Source organism: Lucilia cuprina, chromosome 5 (assembly GCF_022045245.1).
Source record: "Lucilia cuprina isolate Lc7/37 chromosome 5, ASM2204524v1, whole genome shotgun sequence".
Classification (NCBI taxonomy): Eukaryota; Metazoa; Arthropoda; class Insecta; order Diptera; family Calliphoridae; genus Lucilia; species Lucilia cuprina.
Genome location: NC_060953.1, coordinates 17,443,803 through 17,458,715, shown reverse-complemented (window position 1 = coordinate 17,458,715; position 14,913 = coordinate 17,443,803). Strand labels below are relative to the sequence as shown.

General features: G+C 35.9%; 1 protein-coding gene across 5 annotated transcripts in view; it reads right to left on the bottom strand.

The window, feature by feature from the left end:
* Window positions 1-4,595: 4,595 nt before the first annotated feature.
* Window positions 4,596-14,913, bottom strand: part of LOC111677106 (serine-rich adhesin for platelets) — a 31,463-nt gene continuing 21,145 nt past the window's right edge. For all 5 annotated transcript variants that reach the window (XM_046951375.1, XM_046951376.1, XM_046951378.1 and 2 more), the window contains 3 exons: window positions 6,772-14,909; window positions 6,526-6,705; window positions 4,596-5,468 (listed from right to left, as the gene is read on the bottom strand). In XM_046951375.1, the coding sequence (XP_046807331.1) occupies window positions 5,086-5,468; window positions 6,526-6,705; window positions 6,772-14,909 (8,701 nt within the window). In that variant the 3' untranslated portion in view covers window positions 4,596-5,085. The remainder of the gene's footprint in view (window positions 5,469-6,525; window positions 6,706-6,771; window positions 14,910-14,913) is intronic.

The following is a 14,913-nucleotide window of genomic DNA, read 5'->3' as shown; positions in this document are numbered from 1 at the left end:
CTCAACATTGAGAAATCACAATTATTGATATATTTGTAATTCGCTTTAGCAGTTATGTTCAAATCAGAGTTTAGTGCTGCTTGTGACTGCCATGGGTGGAATATTTTTGTTGAAGGGAGCGGTTTTTTCAACGTATATTTGATGTTGCGCTTTATAGTAAAAGTTAGACCACTGTCATGATCATGTTCTCAGTCTAAAGACTAGACTAAATGTAGCGCCTTACGATAAAAGCTAGACCACTGCCATGATAATGTTCTCTGTCTAAAAACAAGACTTTAGACTATACTATAAACCCATGATACAACAATAACAATAACAATATGGTTATATTATGGACTAGACTAAAGACTACACTATAGACTAGACTATAGACTAGACTATAGACTAGACTATAGACTAGACTATAGACTAGACTATAGACTAGACTATAGACTAGACTATAGACTAGACTATAGACTAGACTATAGACTAGACTATAGACTAGACTATAGACTAGACTATAGACTAGACTATAGACTAGACTTTAGACTAGACTATAGACTAGACTTTAGACTAGACTATAGACTAGACTTTAGACTATACTATAAACTAGACTATAGACTAGACTTTAGACTATACTATAAACTAGACTATAGACTAGACTATGGACTATTAACTAGACTATAGACTAGACAACATTCGGATGGACTACCGACGCATTCGCAGAAACATCCAAGACGTCATACCATCGGACGTCGACAGACTATCAATTACAAGTGCCACTGAAGCCATTAATGCCTACAGATGCAACAACAACAGATTCCTATGAAGCTAAATGACCAATCGCAATATTATTCTGCACCTTAATGGTGCATAGGACTGAGGTGCTGCATTTGCGACATATTAAACAAAAACAAGATATCAGGCCCTGGATTTTGTTCTATATCGGCTAATGTTCTACAATCTTTGGCCGAGTAGGACTCGGGTGTCCCGTAGCGTAATTTCAATTGTCGTGGAAAAGAAATGCAGTATAGAATAAGGTATTTCTATTACGTTTCCTCATTCAGTTACACAATGATCGAAATAGATATTCCGACAAAAAACTTAATCGTAAGAAGAATCAATTTAATTTCGTTTGAATGTTTTCCGATTAGCGATTATGTGTTTTCTGCATTACTATCGCAGATACGTTTTTGTAAAATGTTGTTTAAGGACATGCTACTAGAATAAACTAGGAACAAATGTAAGTGAACTTTAACCGATAGTTGTGTTTTTCAGTTTGGGATTTAAGTTCAGTTAACTTTGTTAGTAATGCCAACTTTTCACTCAAAAACATAAACAATGAACAGCTGTTTTTTGCAAATAATACTTTTATAATTGTTTTACTGTTTTTGCTAATTGTGTTTTCTCACTTATAACTTAAGTATAATTGGCCAATAACACTCAGTTAAACTAAGATAATAAGAAACGCTAGTGTTTACTAAGAGCGGGTTTCTTACTCCTCAGTTTAACTAGTCTTTACTTGCTGTTAGATTAAACTTGGAACAAATTTAGGCGGACTTAAACCAATGATTGTGTTTTTCAGTTTTAGATTTAAGCCAAACTTTGTTAGTATTGCCAAGTTTTCACTCAAAAAAGTAAACAATGAACAGCTGGTTTTTGCAAACAATACTTTTGTAAAATGAAAAATTTTGGAAAAATGTTAAATAAACTTTTTAAACAATAATTAATAAAACAAAACAAATCAGAGAATTGCAATTTACTATATAAAGTTTCTGTTCTTCCAAAATCATTATTTTATTGTTTTTGCTAATTGTGTTTTCTCAATTATAACTTAAGTTTAATTGGCCAATAACACTCAGTTAAACTAAGATAATAAGTAACTTTACTGAAAACTGAAAAACATGAAACATATATTAAACCAGGTTTAACCAAAGAATGAAGATTATCTTTATCAGAAAAACTCGCCCTAAAAACACAAAACCCATATTAAACTAGGTTTAAACAAAGAATGCAGATTATTTTTATCTCAAAAACCCGCTCTAATTAACGTAAATTCAAATCAAAATGCAGACTACCAAAGTTGCCAAATAGTGAAAATTTCGTTTCGAATTGTAATGTAGAAAAGAAATGTTGGATTCCATTGTTTAGTTAATGAATTGTAATTAAAGTTTTCTAAACACCAGCCCCCTCCTTTATTTTAATAAATAAAACACATTTTTTTTTTCAAAATTATTTTCTTCATTCATTATAATATTTTTTTTGTTTATTTCTTTTTTTTTCTTTTCTTTATTTTCAAACAAGTTGTTGTTTTTCTCTTAACCTTCCTTTCTTTAGGAGCTTAATTTTAAAAAATAAAAACATAATTGAAATACATGTTTTCTGTTTGGGTTTTTTTCTCACTTTTTTCAATCATTATCAACTAATTATGTATATATTTTTAATGATTAATATATAATAATAATAATAGATTAAGATTAATTTATACAACGGTGTTTTGTTATAATTATTATTAGGTTGTTTTAAATTACTTTTAAAAGTATATTTTTAAATATAATAAGGATGTCGTTTTTTTTTTTTGTTATAATAATAAAAAAAATTGTTTAAAACTTGGTTTTGAACTAAAAGTTGTAGGTTTATGTTTATAAAAATGTGTTGAGGAGAGTGTGTTTGGTAGTTTTAAAAAAAGAGTTAAAAGAGAAGGTAGAGAAAAGGGGGTGGTGGTGTTAGAGGGTAAATAATAAAAAAAAATAATTTAAAAATATATATTTAGTAAAGTAGTTTAAGTTTTTTTTTGTTTTTTTTTTTTTTTTGTTTTTTGTTTACTTATTAATATAATAAAAACACTCTTATAAGCTAAATATGTATGTATATGTTTTTTGTTTTTGTTTGTATATAATATTTGTTTATTTTCTGTTTAATTTTAACTTATGCTTAATATTGGTTGATTTTTTTGTGTTTTTTTTTTAAGTTTTATTTTAAAATTAGAGCCAAATTTTATGTATAAAGAGCAGCAAGTATTAAAAAAAAATTGTTGTTGTTTTCTGTTTATCATATTTATTGTTGTAGACTTATATAGATTTTTAGTTTGTTTTTGTTTTTTTATTAAATAGTTTTTGTTTTGTACTATTTTTAAGTTATTTAAAAATATTTATTTCTATTATTATGTTTATTTACAAATCATGTATGTGTTAGGGAAAGGGGAGTAAGAAAAAAAGAGTTTTTTTTTAATTTAAGTTTATATTTATTATTCTTTTTTTTAAATATATACATTTTGTATTGAAGTGTGGGGGGGGGGCAGGGGTAATAAATTATGTCTTAATTTTTAAGTTTTATATACAAAAAAAAATGTAGAAAAATAGTAAAACTTAAAAAAAGAGTAGTAAATTTACAAATGTTAGTAGGGGGGGGGGAAGGATGTAGTTTAAAAGTTTAGTTTTAGTTTGGTTTGTTGTTGTAGTGGTGGCTGGGTTTTGAGTAAAACTATTAGAAAGTATTTTTTTCTTTTTTTTTTCTTTTAAATTGTGGTTTTATTAATTTTTATTGCTTTTGTTAAGTTTAAAAATTTAAGTTTTTTTTCTTGTTTTTTTTTTATATATGTATATATTTTAAAAATATATAAATGTATATTTTTTTAGATTTTTATTTATAAATATAAAATTAATATTAAAGTTATTTTTGTATATAATGTACAGAGTGGAGTTTTGGGTTTCTTTTTGTTTTCTTTTCTTTTTTTTATAATACACATTTAAATTATAAATTCATTTTGGTTTTTTATACATATATGTATATTTTATTATTATTTATATATATATTATTGTTATTAAAAAGTATGTATTTTTTTTAATTCATAAAATAATAAGTAAAGTTTTTTTCTCTATATATATAATATTAAAATTATAAGTAAAATATTAGAAAATTGTAAGCTTTAGGCTTTAGATTAAAAAAAAAGAAGAATTGTAAAAAAAACTAACAATAACTTAAAATGAAATTAAAATTTATAAAAAAAAAATTAAAAAAAAGCAAAGGAAAAAAATTGAAGAGTTAAAATAATAATTCTTAAAAAGTTAGAAACTATTTTTCATAAAAAAATTAATTTACACATTTTTTTCCAATAAAATCTAAAAAAAAACATAAAATGAAATTTAAAAAAAAAATAAATGAAAATTAAAATAAAATGAGTTAAAACTGACTGACTTTAAACATTTGAAAGAATCTTACAAAAAGTTAAAAAATGTTTAAAATAAAAACTTTTTTTCCCTACGAAATCTTTAAACATATCATCATGATGTTATTAATGCAAACAAACACATTTATAGCATATGTTAAGGCTTAGTTAATATTAAATAATTGTTGCCCTAAAATATGCTTTAAAAAAATTCTTTACTTTTAAATATAAAGCCAATCAGTTATATTGTTGTAATTTAAATAAAAAGTGAAAATTATTAATGAGTGTGTGTGTGTGTGTGTAGGGGAAAAAGGGTTGTTTACAACAAATATAAAAAAAAGTAAAGTAAATGTGTGTTTTTTTATATAAATAGTTTATAAAACTAGTTTAACAACTATTTTAAAAAATAGTAATTACAATATTCTTTCTTCTTCCTTTTATCTTTCTCTTTAAATTTACGCATAAAATTATAAGTTTTGTTTTTCTTTTTTTGTTGTGTAAGTAATTTAAATGTAAATTTATATAAAACTTTTTACAGATAAACAAATAATAATAAAAAAATAATGTTTTTTCTTGCCCTTATACATTATAAATAATGTACATTTCTTTTTGTTTTTAAAAACTTAATGTCTGCACGTTGTACGTATGTGTGAGTGTGGGTGTTTAACTATACAAGTTTTTTTTTACATATAAAAAAAGAAGTCCTTTGTGACTTTCTCACTAAGATTCATATTCGATTCTATTAGATTTTTTTTAAAGGAATTTTCTTTTTTTTTCTACTATAATTCCTTTATTCTTTAAGAAAAACAATTCCCTGTAACCTTTTTTTCTCTTCTTACATAATTGATCCTTAAGAAACTGTGTAACATTAGCAACGTACACAAAAAAAAGTGGAAAACAAACGCAAAACTTCATTTGCTTGTATCCACTTCTTAAGCTTAAGCTATGTCAACACTTTTTTTACGTTCCAGACCTGGCATTTCATTTTTATCACAATTTATATGTTGTTGCTGTTGTTGGTAATGATGCGTCGCCGTATGCGTTTGATGATGCTGTTGCTGATGATGTCTGGCATTTTGTCCATTGTTGCTGTGACTTGTTACATTAGCATTTGTCATTGTTGTGGTCGCCGATGCTGTTAGAATTTTATGATGAGTAGTCGTAGTGGTATAACAACGCTCTGGACTTGGTTCTCGGGAGGAGGACATTGATGTCGATGTTGAGGAAATTTCCTCTAGACAATTGTCTAGCAAATCACCGCCTCCAATACTGCTCGATATACTTAGATTGCGATTGCGTACAATATCCATGTCATCGTCATCTGAAAACAAATGAAAAAGGTTTTGGTTTACATTTCGTTACATAATGTTGAGGAAGACATTACTCCCATATATCTGGGATTTCATTAATTAACTCTGAAATAGAACTGAACTGAACTAGAACTAGAACTGAACTAGAACTGAACTAGAACTGAACTAGAACTGAACTAGAACTGAACTAGAACTGAACTAGAACTGAACTAGAACTGAACTAGAACTGAACTAGAACAGAACTAGAACTGAACTAGAACTGAACTAGAACTGAACTAGAAGTGAACTAAACTAGAACTGAACTTAACTAGAACTGAACTAGAACTGAATTAGAACTGAATTAGAACTGAACTAGAACTGAACTAGTATTGAACTAGAACTGAACTAGAACTGAACTAGAACTGAACTTGAACTGAACTAGAACTGAACTAGAACTGAACTAGAACTGAACTAGAACTGAACTAGAACTGAACTAGAACTGAACTAGAACTGAACTAGAACTGAACTAGAACTGAACTAGAACTGAACTAGAACTGAACTAGAACTGAACTAGAACTGAACTAGAAGCGAACTATAACTAAATTGGAAGAATGCGTCTCCTAGTGGAAGTGTACTTTGTACACACTCCTGCTAAACTAAACATAAGCTTAAACATTTTGAAAATGTTAGCAATTTACTGACGAGAAACTAATTTTCTGAAAGAGACTTTACACGAGGGATGGGAGGAAATACGGACCGATCCCGATAAAATGTGCTGGATAGATTTATATTTGTCTGTGCTAAATTTCATAGCAATGTTAGTGTTTATAAGTAAATTGTGTATATTTAAGACATCAAGGCTGGTATAAAACTAAGCTCAAAGCCCTTTTCGGAGGGTTCGTTAACACGGGTTAAAAGAAACGTACATATATGCGAAATCATTTTAAGAGTTAAACCATGATAGTTATATTATGGAGTTAAACAAAAACACAATTTTTATTTGAAATAAAAATACATTTTCCACTCTATTTTTTTCACTACTGAAGATAATAACAAAAAACAATCTTTAAAATTAATGATAACACTTACCTTTTCTCAAACCAAAATCACCGCTAGCAACACATTCACTAAACGACGAAAAGCGTGAACGATTGCCACTGCCTACGCTAAACGCGGTACCCAAACTTTGTTTTTCCTTTAATGATTTCAAACGGGCACAAAGACTCTCTTGTTGTTTTTCAAGTAGAGTGGGGGCGGCATTGAATTGTCCTACAAATATATAAAATTGTAAGTTATTTCTATACCTATTTGGCATTATGTTTTCTATTTACATACCTTTTGTAGAATCCTCTTCAACGAAGGAGGAAGATTTCAAAAGAGTATCGTTTAAACTATTACTGCTAGTTGAACTGTTACTACTGTTAAGAGAATCTAATGACGATGACGAAGTTACCGCTGTGTTGGAGGACATTATTTCCTTTTGTATCTGTGAGTCTACTGATTGCGTTAAGCGATCGGGAGAGTTTAAAGTACATTTGTTAGTTAGGGACACTGCGGTGGGCGCTATGAGCGTGGACGACGATGACAACAAAGTCGTCTCCAAAGGTGTAGGAGGAGTGGTTGGCGTTGTTGTTAAACTACTACCACCGCTATTCGAATCATTTGATGATGATTGTTGCATACGTTTACGATATTCATTAATGGACAGTTTGCGCTTAGGTTGTGGTGGTGGTTCCGGTGCTGTTAGCTGAGGATTTAAACGCGGATCATGGCTAGCAGTTTTTGTGTGTATTTTCAAAGGCGTACTTGTAGCCGCACTGTTACCAGAACTAGAGCAAGACGGTGTTAAAGTTATGCTACCACCGCTTACTGGTGGAGGAGGTAGCGGGGCAGGCATTTCTGTGGACGTCTCTTTTAGGGATACTGCATTTGCTGAGGCAGCAACTGATGCATTTGTAATGGTTGTTGAGCTCACTACAGCTGCACTTGGCAGAGAATCTTTGATATTAGCGGCATTATTTAAACCAAACAAGGCGGTGTGTGATACATAACCTCCCAATGTGCTGTAGCTTTTTAATTTTGTGTCTAAATACTCTGATAAAACTCCTCCTGCAGTTGGAGCACTTGTATTTGTTGTTATGGGAGGTGGAGTTGTTCCAGGCGCCACCAAACTATTCGTGGGCGTCACAGGTGTTGGTAGACTAGAAGGCGGTGTAGAATTGTCCAAGAGCTTGCCATAAATGGTATTGTAGAAAGGCAAATGATTTGTTGCATTAACACTAGGTGTAGTAGATAACGGAGAGGATATACCTCCAGCAGATGGAGGTGTTGGTGGTAAAGGTGGGTGCTGCTGTTGCTGATTATGCTGATTGCTTTGGACCGTAGGTATATAACTGGGACTATTCACATGGTTTGGAATGTTTTGTGGTAGTACAGGCGGTTGAGGTTGTGCTGGTGGTAGCGGTGGTTGTTGATGGCTGGTTAATGTACTATTTGTTGCAATAACAACATTATTAAAATGTGGTAAAGTTGGATGTTCCCTTAGGACTGGAATTAGGGGCTGTGGTGGTTGAGATACAATTGTGGGTATATGTTTAGGCGTCTCTTCTAAAGGCGAAGGTGTGGTTGCTATTGCAGGGGCTATCGCCGTTGTATTCACAACTTGTCCACTTGTAGTAACAGTTGCCGCAGTTGTTTTTTGGGCATTACTTGCAGCAGTTGTAGCTAAAAACTTTTTATCTGTTTGTTTTTCATTTTTAACCAGTTGCTTGTTGGTGCCATTTTTAAGTTCATCCTTTTGTGCCGACGCCGTATCTTTTCTCGACTTTTTGGCTACTACATGACCTTGTTCATCAGCTGATAACTTAGACGCTTCTCTCTTGTGTTTGCTACTAGCTGAAATGTTACTGTTAAGTAAATGCATGTCCTTCGTTAGTTCCAACTCAAAATTAAGTTGACGCTTTTTACTGGAGGGATATGGCGTCGTTGTGGGAGCGGCATGTGCATTACTGCTACTACCAACATTGCTATTATTAGTTGATGACGAAGAAGAAGTTGTTCTTTGTCTCTGATGTTTCTCCTTATCCGCACCAGTAGTTGCAGTTGTAGAAGATGATGTTGGATAACAGTTTTGTAAAGCTGTATTTGAAGAAGCATAAGAACTAGATGAAGTACTGGATGATGTAGAAGATCCTGAAGAGGACTTCTTGAGAGATTTTAATTTCTTTGAAGAACCAGTTGAGTTAAGGGTAGAGTTTATAACAGCATTTTTGCTTAACAAAGACGATGAGGAGGAAGATGATATTTGTGGCGTGGAGGAGGAGGAAGAGTTTTTATGACTATTTGAACTGCTAGAACTAGTTGTTCTTTCACGTTTGTGCAATTTTTGTTTTTTCGAAGAACCACTCGATGTAGTCGATGAAGATTTGTGATGTTTTGAACTAGATTTATCGGACTTTTCTTTTCCCTCTTGATGATGATGGTGGTGATGATGATTGTGGTGTTGCTGATTATTAGACGACGAAGAGGACGAAGATGTTGTTCTATTTTTGTGATGCTCATTGCTAGTAGTTAGGCAATTGTTAGAAGTTGAATTGCTATTCGAGTTTGGCGCTGCAGAGGAGGAAGATGATTTTGTTTTCTTATTGCGAGACTGTAGAATGAGTATATTTTCTTTGTGGAAATTATGTAAACGTGCTTGTATATCATCATCGCTTAATGATTTGTGACGTTGTATGGGTGCCGCTGTGCCACCTACAACAGTCGTTGTAGGAGGTGGTGGTGTAGAAGCGTCAACGTCTGCAAAGGTGGTATCCGCAGCAACACTTCGAACAGCCAGTAATGTGGACGAGGATGATGACGTGACTTCAGCAGTGTCATCACCACCCACCAATACCTGCCTTTCCATTTTAGTCGTTTCTAATTTTAAGACCTTTTCGACTTTTTCGATTTCTTTGTTGGATGTGGTGGAATGAGGTACTACTAGCTCCTGCTTCTGTCCCACTTTTATGTGTTTTTCAGTTTTTGCCTTCATTTCTTGTTTTACATTCACTTCCTCACTAGCGAGAGTTTCAGGTTTTGTTGGCTCTTTTTTAACAATAACTGGCTTTTGTTCTTCAGCTTCCATTCTCTCTAATTTGAGTCTCTTTGGTTTTGGCTCTTCGACTTGTGCCTGAGATTCCTGCTCAGTTTTCATTTCTAAATGTGCTGGAATATCTGCTTTAGTTTCAGCAATTTCTATATCTTGGTTCGTATTTGGTAGGTCTTCTTCTAGTGCAACCGACTCCTCCTCTTTAGTAATTTCTATTTTAACTTCTTGTTTGACTTCCACACTTTCCGTTGTTAATGGCGTCGGCGTATTTACTCGTTCCTCTTCTTTAAATACTTGAGTTGTTAAAATTTCCTTTCTTTCATTGTGTTGTGTAACAACATCATCATCGGCTGCCATACTTTCTTCGCGTTCAACATCGATTTTAACATCATCAGTTCCGCTAGTATCTTCTGGTTCAATTTTAACCAAATTATCCTCAGCTTTAATCATTTCTCTACCCGGACTGGGAGATCTTAAAATGTCTACATCATCTTCTTGATCGTTAAACTCAACAGGGCTGGTCTGTTGAACAGTTGCTATTGTAGACTCTTCTTTTACCTGTGTTTGCAGCATTAGATCATCCTCATGTTTAATAACAGTTTCCATTTTGATTTGTTCTTCTAAAATAGGTCCATCCTCCTGGGGAGGTGAAGTTGTAACATCAACATCTTGTTCTTGGTCCATTTCTGTTTTTGGATATTGTGTCTCATTTTGGAGAGGATGTTCATGTGGTGTCTGCTGAATTTGTGCTTCATTTATCTCACATTTTTCTACATCTACATCAACATCTTCGTGTGTATCGTGAGAGGGAAGATCTTGTGTTACATCTTTGTGTTCAAATTCTTTCAAAACGTGCTGAGCTTCTTTTAATGGAGAATATTGCATTTGATTGGGAAGCTGCTGTTGCTGTGCTGGTACTAGTACTGGCGCAGGTGGAGGAGATGGAGTAGCATTCGCACTTAAATCCCCACAACTTTGTGAAAGATTTTCTTCTGTTTCATCTTTGCCTGTTAGTAACAAACGCCTCTTTTTCAATGGCGTTGTAAAGCCGTTCGTTACTGTGCTAGCTGAAGTGCTAGCAGTGGTTGGCTGTTGGGGTTGTTGTTGTTGTGGTTGGTTTTGCACAAAGTTATTATTGACTACGGAAATAGTGGGTGATGGAGTCATAGAGAATGCATTTTGAAACTCCTCATGAGTTTCCTCACTGATTGCTTGTCGCAGCCACCGTTTTTTAACGGAGGAATTATTGCTGCATGTACTGACTTGTAATGGTAAATGAAAATTACGATTGGTTGTAGAGACTTCGCATGTTGGAGGATTCGGCATTGGTCCTATTGTTAAAGGTGTTTTTAGTGTTAAATCTACCGCCGGTATAGGCATATTTGCATATTGTCTCTGCTGATCATATTCATAGGAATGTTTGACTGGTGGCGGCGTTGGCGCACTTCCGGCAGATGCCTCCGTTTGTTGTATAAATTCCTCAACTTTCTGTGCGGCAATACTCAAATTTTGCGGCTGTTCTGTTTCGTCTTGCGATTGCTTTAGATCACTCATGGCAGCTTGAAGTAATGAGTCCAAACCGGATGCTGAAACGCTGGGTAAGCCACTGCATGACACCGAAGTGATGGGAGATTGTGTTAGTTGTGGTGTTGGCTCCGTTAGAGTGTCATTATTATCCGGTATATTTTCTTCCGCCTGATGCAACCAATTGTTCATCAAATGCTTTTTAGTTTTCGCCTGCAGGGGATACTTGAATTCTGAATTATGCATTTCTGCATGATTGCCATCTAAATTCGTTTCTAAAGGTCCCACGGCCGCTTCTATTAATAAACAAGCACTGCTTACATGAGATGGTGGTGTGGGAGGTGATGAAGCAGTTGCTTCCGTTGAAGATATCCCGTACTGTGTGGAACGTATGGGCGATTGTGGGACATTTTGCTCTACAGTTGTTGGTATGTCGGCGGAAGATGAATTCAAAGACGATGAAATTGTAGGATTTGCAAATGCCATAAGAAGTCCAGCAGCCTGATCTACGTTATTTGCTATTGCCTCATTAGGAGGCGGCGGTCTTGTCGAGGTGACAATACTACTGGCAGCGGCACTTGAAGTCGTAGGTAGAGATGAGAACTGTGGCTGCTGTCTTTGTGAGGCCATTGTTTGTATGGGAGGCGAGTGCATGGCCGTACAGCCATCTGATTCGGATGTAACCGCCTCGTGATCATGCGCACTGCTCTCATCAACCGATTCTTGACTATCTTTGCGACTTTGCCTTCGTTTTCGCTGGTTGTTATGGGCGCCACCTTGTCCACCCTTTCCTGCCTTACGCTTTTTCTTCGATCTTCCTCCGGTACCAGTATGACTGTTGGTACGTTTTGTTCCTCCCGAGTTTTCTACCGAGTCAAAAGATTTATTTGGTGATGTAGGAGTTGTATTGTGACTGCTACTGGCATTTTGACGCTTGGTTTGTTTCTGCTCTTGTTTTCTTTGTTGATTGCGTTCCATTTTTTCTATTGCTCTTAAAATGGCCTCCATTTTACGATCTTCTCGGGATAACTTCGGTTTTTCTTTAGGTGTGGAAGCAGAGGTTGGTGTGGATGTTACGGAATTATCTTCATTATGATGTTCATTATCTTCAGATACACTAGTTGTACGACCTTGTTTACCAGGAGTTTTACGGCCTGGGTGTGTATTATTGTGTTGGGAATGATTGTTTTTCTGTGGAGATTTTGTTTGGTGGTGTTGTGGCTGTTGTTGTTGCGGAGATGAAGTTAAAGTCGTAGATCCAGCTGATGTATTTGGCATCAAATTTTCACTACTTTGATTTTGCTGTAGATTTTGTTGTGGTTCTGCTATTGTATCCGCCGCTGGTACTATCACATATTGTTGATGCTGCAGTTGCGTTGGTTCAACATTTGTACAGAGAACTGGGGATGGAGCTGCTACTGCTACATTCGGTGAATGTGAAGCATTTAGAGACTGTAACGCAACGGCAGCTATTGTAGCTTCTGGCGATACTGTCTCCAATAGACCAGCAGATGCTGCCGCCACCATAGTAGTGGTTTGTTGAGATGTTGGCACTTGCATTTGAACTTGATGTTGTTCTTGCAACAATAATGGTTGTTGTATATGATGCGGTTGTGTTTGAGGCTGTGGAACAGGTTGCGCTGTCGCCGGTTGTGCTGGCTGGCAAAGGGCCGCTTGCGGTGTTGGCTCAGTTGCGGTAAGAGCATCAGGACTAATATTAAGGGAAGTCGTTGTTTGAGCTATTACACTTAGAGGCTGCTGTTGTATAATCATGGCAGGTTGTTGTAATACTAATGGCGTCTGCTGATGTTGTTGCTGCTGCTGGTGGAGGTGTGTATGATGTTGCTGCTGCATGTCAGGAGGAGTCGTAACCATTAATGGTGTAGGCAATGATTGCATCAACTGCTGTTGCTGTTGTTGTGGTAATAATTGAACTGTCGTCGATTTCATCTGTGTGTTATGCAACAACTGCTGTGGATGTTGCTGAACTTGCAGTTGCTGCTGTTGCTGTATGGGCGAATGCATATGTTGGGTTGGTGATGGTATCGATACTGATGGCGATGATGATGACGTACATACACCAGAATCATGCATTATACTAGTTAAAGTTGAGGATGTGGATGAAGCATTACTCAAGTTACTATTACAGGACGCTGTTAGAGGCATTAAAGTATTACAATTGATCATTTTACTTGTCGCTGCTGTCTTGTTTACATTGTTGGGACTATTTAAGCCCATGGCTACAGTGTTTGTCGTTGTCGTCGCTGTGGTGCCCATATTGCTGTCACCACTGGCACTGGATGAGATCGATCGATTACGATTCAAATTCTGTTGATTTGCTTTGCGCTGCTTCGCCGTTAAATTGCCGGTATTTGCCGATCCTGCGCCACCATGAGCCAGAGATTTACGGCCGGCATTTGATTTGGCCGCCGGTGGTAGCTGTGGCAAAGGTGGCCCAAATATACAATCTTTCGTTAAACCACAAGCACATGGCGTACTAGTGGGCTGTATGATCATTGTGGATGATTTCTTATTATCAACAGCCAACAGATCGTGTGGTTCGTGACGTATGGTTATTTCGGTACTGGCTCGGATGTCTGTCAAAGCCACTATAAATAAATGGATGGTACCCTTTTCGAATAGATGTTGTATCTCGGCATTTGGACGGCACGACCTTCGTACAAATCTTGCTTCATTACCATATGTTCGGGTGTCAACACAAATTTCGGGACCTTTGAGGAAAGTTGACGGCGGGCTTTGTTGAGCTGGTAACGTGGTTGTGGTGGTAGTATAAGTTCCATCTGCGTTTAACGTCGTTGTTGTTGTCGTCTGCGGCACTAAGTGCTGCGTGGAAGTCACTTCAGTGCCTGGCAACTGATAGAAGAATATAAAGGGTCCGGGAGTTTTGTGAGCCTTGTAGCTAGCCAAATGATAGTTATTCGGTGGCGGGCTATTCATATTCATTGATGTGTTTTGCGTTTTGTATTGGGTGGTAAGCATATATTTACCCCTCAGTTCACAGATGGGAGAATTGGGTGTTATGTCCAAGTTACTAATGAGTATTTTGCCACCGGCATGCGGTACAGTTGTGGCACGATTCTCCAAGCTGCCATTGCTGAACTCTTTTAGTATGGGATTTTCTGTATTTAGAATACTTTGCAATAGAGACGGCTGTTTGGTAATGGCGTGTAGACGGGCTCTCAGCTCTGGCGAATAGTGATTAGTAACCGCCAGTTCATAGTTTTCGATCCATTGTCTTAAGTTGGCAGCATGCTTTTCAGCCGCTGTCATGCCAACGGTACTACCACTACCATCGTGGGCACCTGCCTTTTTTCGTTTCGTATTCTTTTTGGTTTCTTTGCGCGCAGGTTTACCGGTGGGTGTCAAACCGGCGGCAGCAGCAGCGGCCAACTTTTCGGCTTTCTTTGATCTTTTACCAGCAACACCATCCTTGACTTTTTTCAACATTTTGGCTCCTTTCTTCAGATTTGTGCTGCCAGCTGTAAATAATTGCAGGGCGGCATTATCAGTTGCCGTATTGCCGGTAGGATTAAAGCCAGTCGCTGTGTTTCCCGCCAAACGTTGTTGAGATCCTAAGACATCGTTGGGCAGAAGATTTGCTACGCCACCTACACCACTGCCACCACTTGCAGAACCAGCTGCTCCCATGGTACCAGCGGAGGCGACAGCTTGTGCTTGAGCCGTCAACATAAGCTGCTGTTGTTGTTCTTTACGTTTCAAAAGCTGCAGAGAACGTGCGCGCACTTTATCCACATCACGAGGTTGACATAATTCACACAAGTACTCGTCGGGTATATTCTGACGATCAATACCCATGCAGTCAACATGTTGCCAAGCACTAG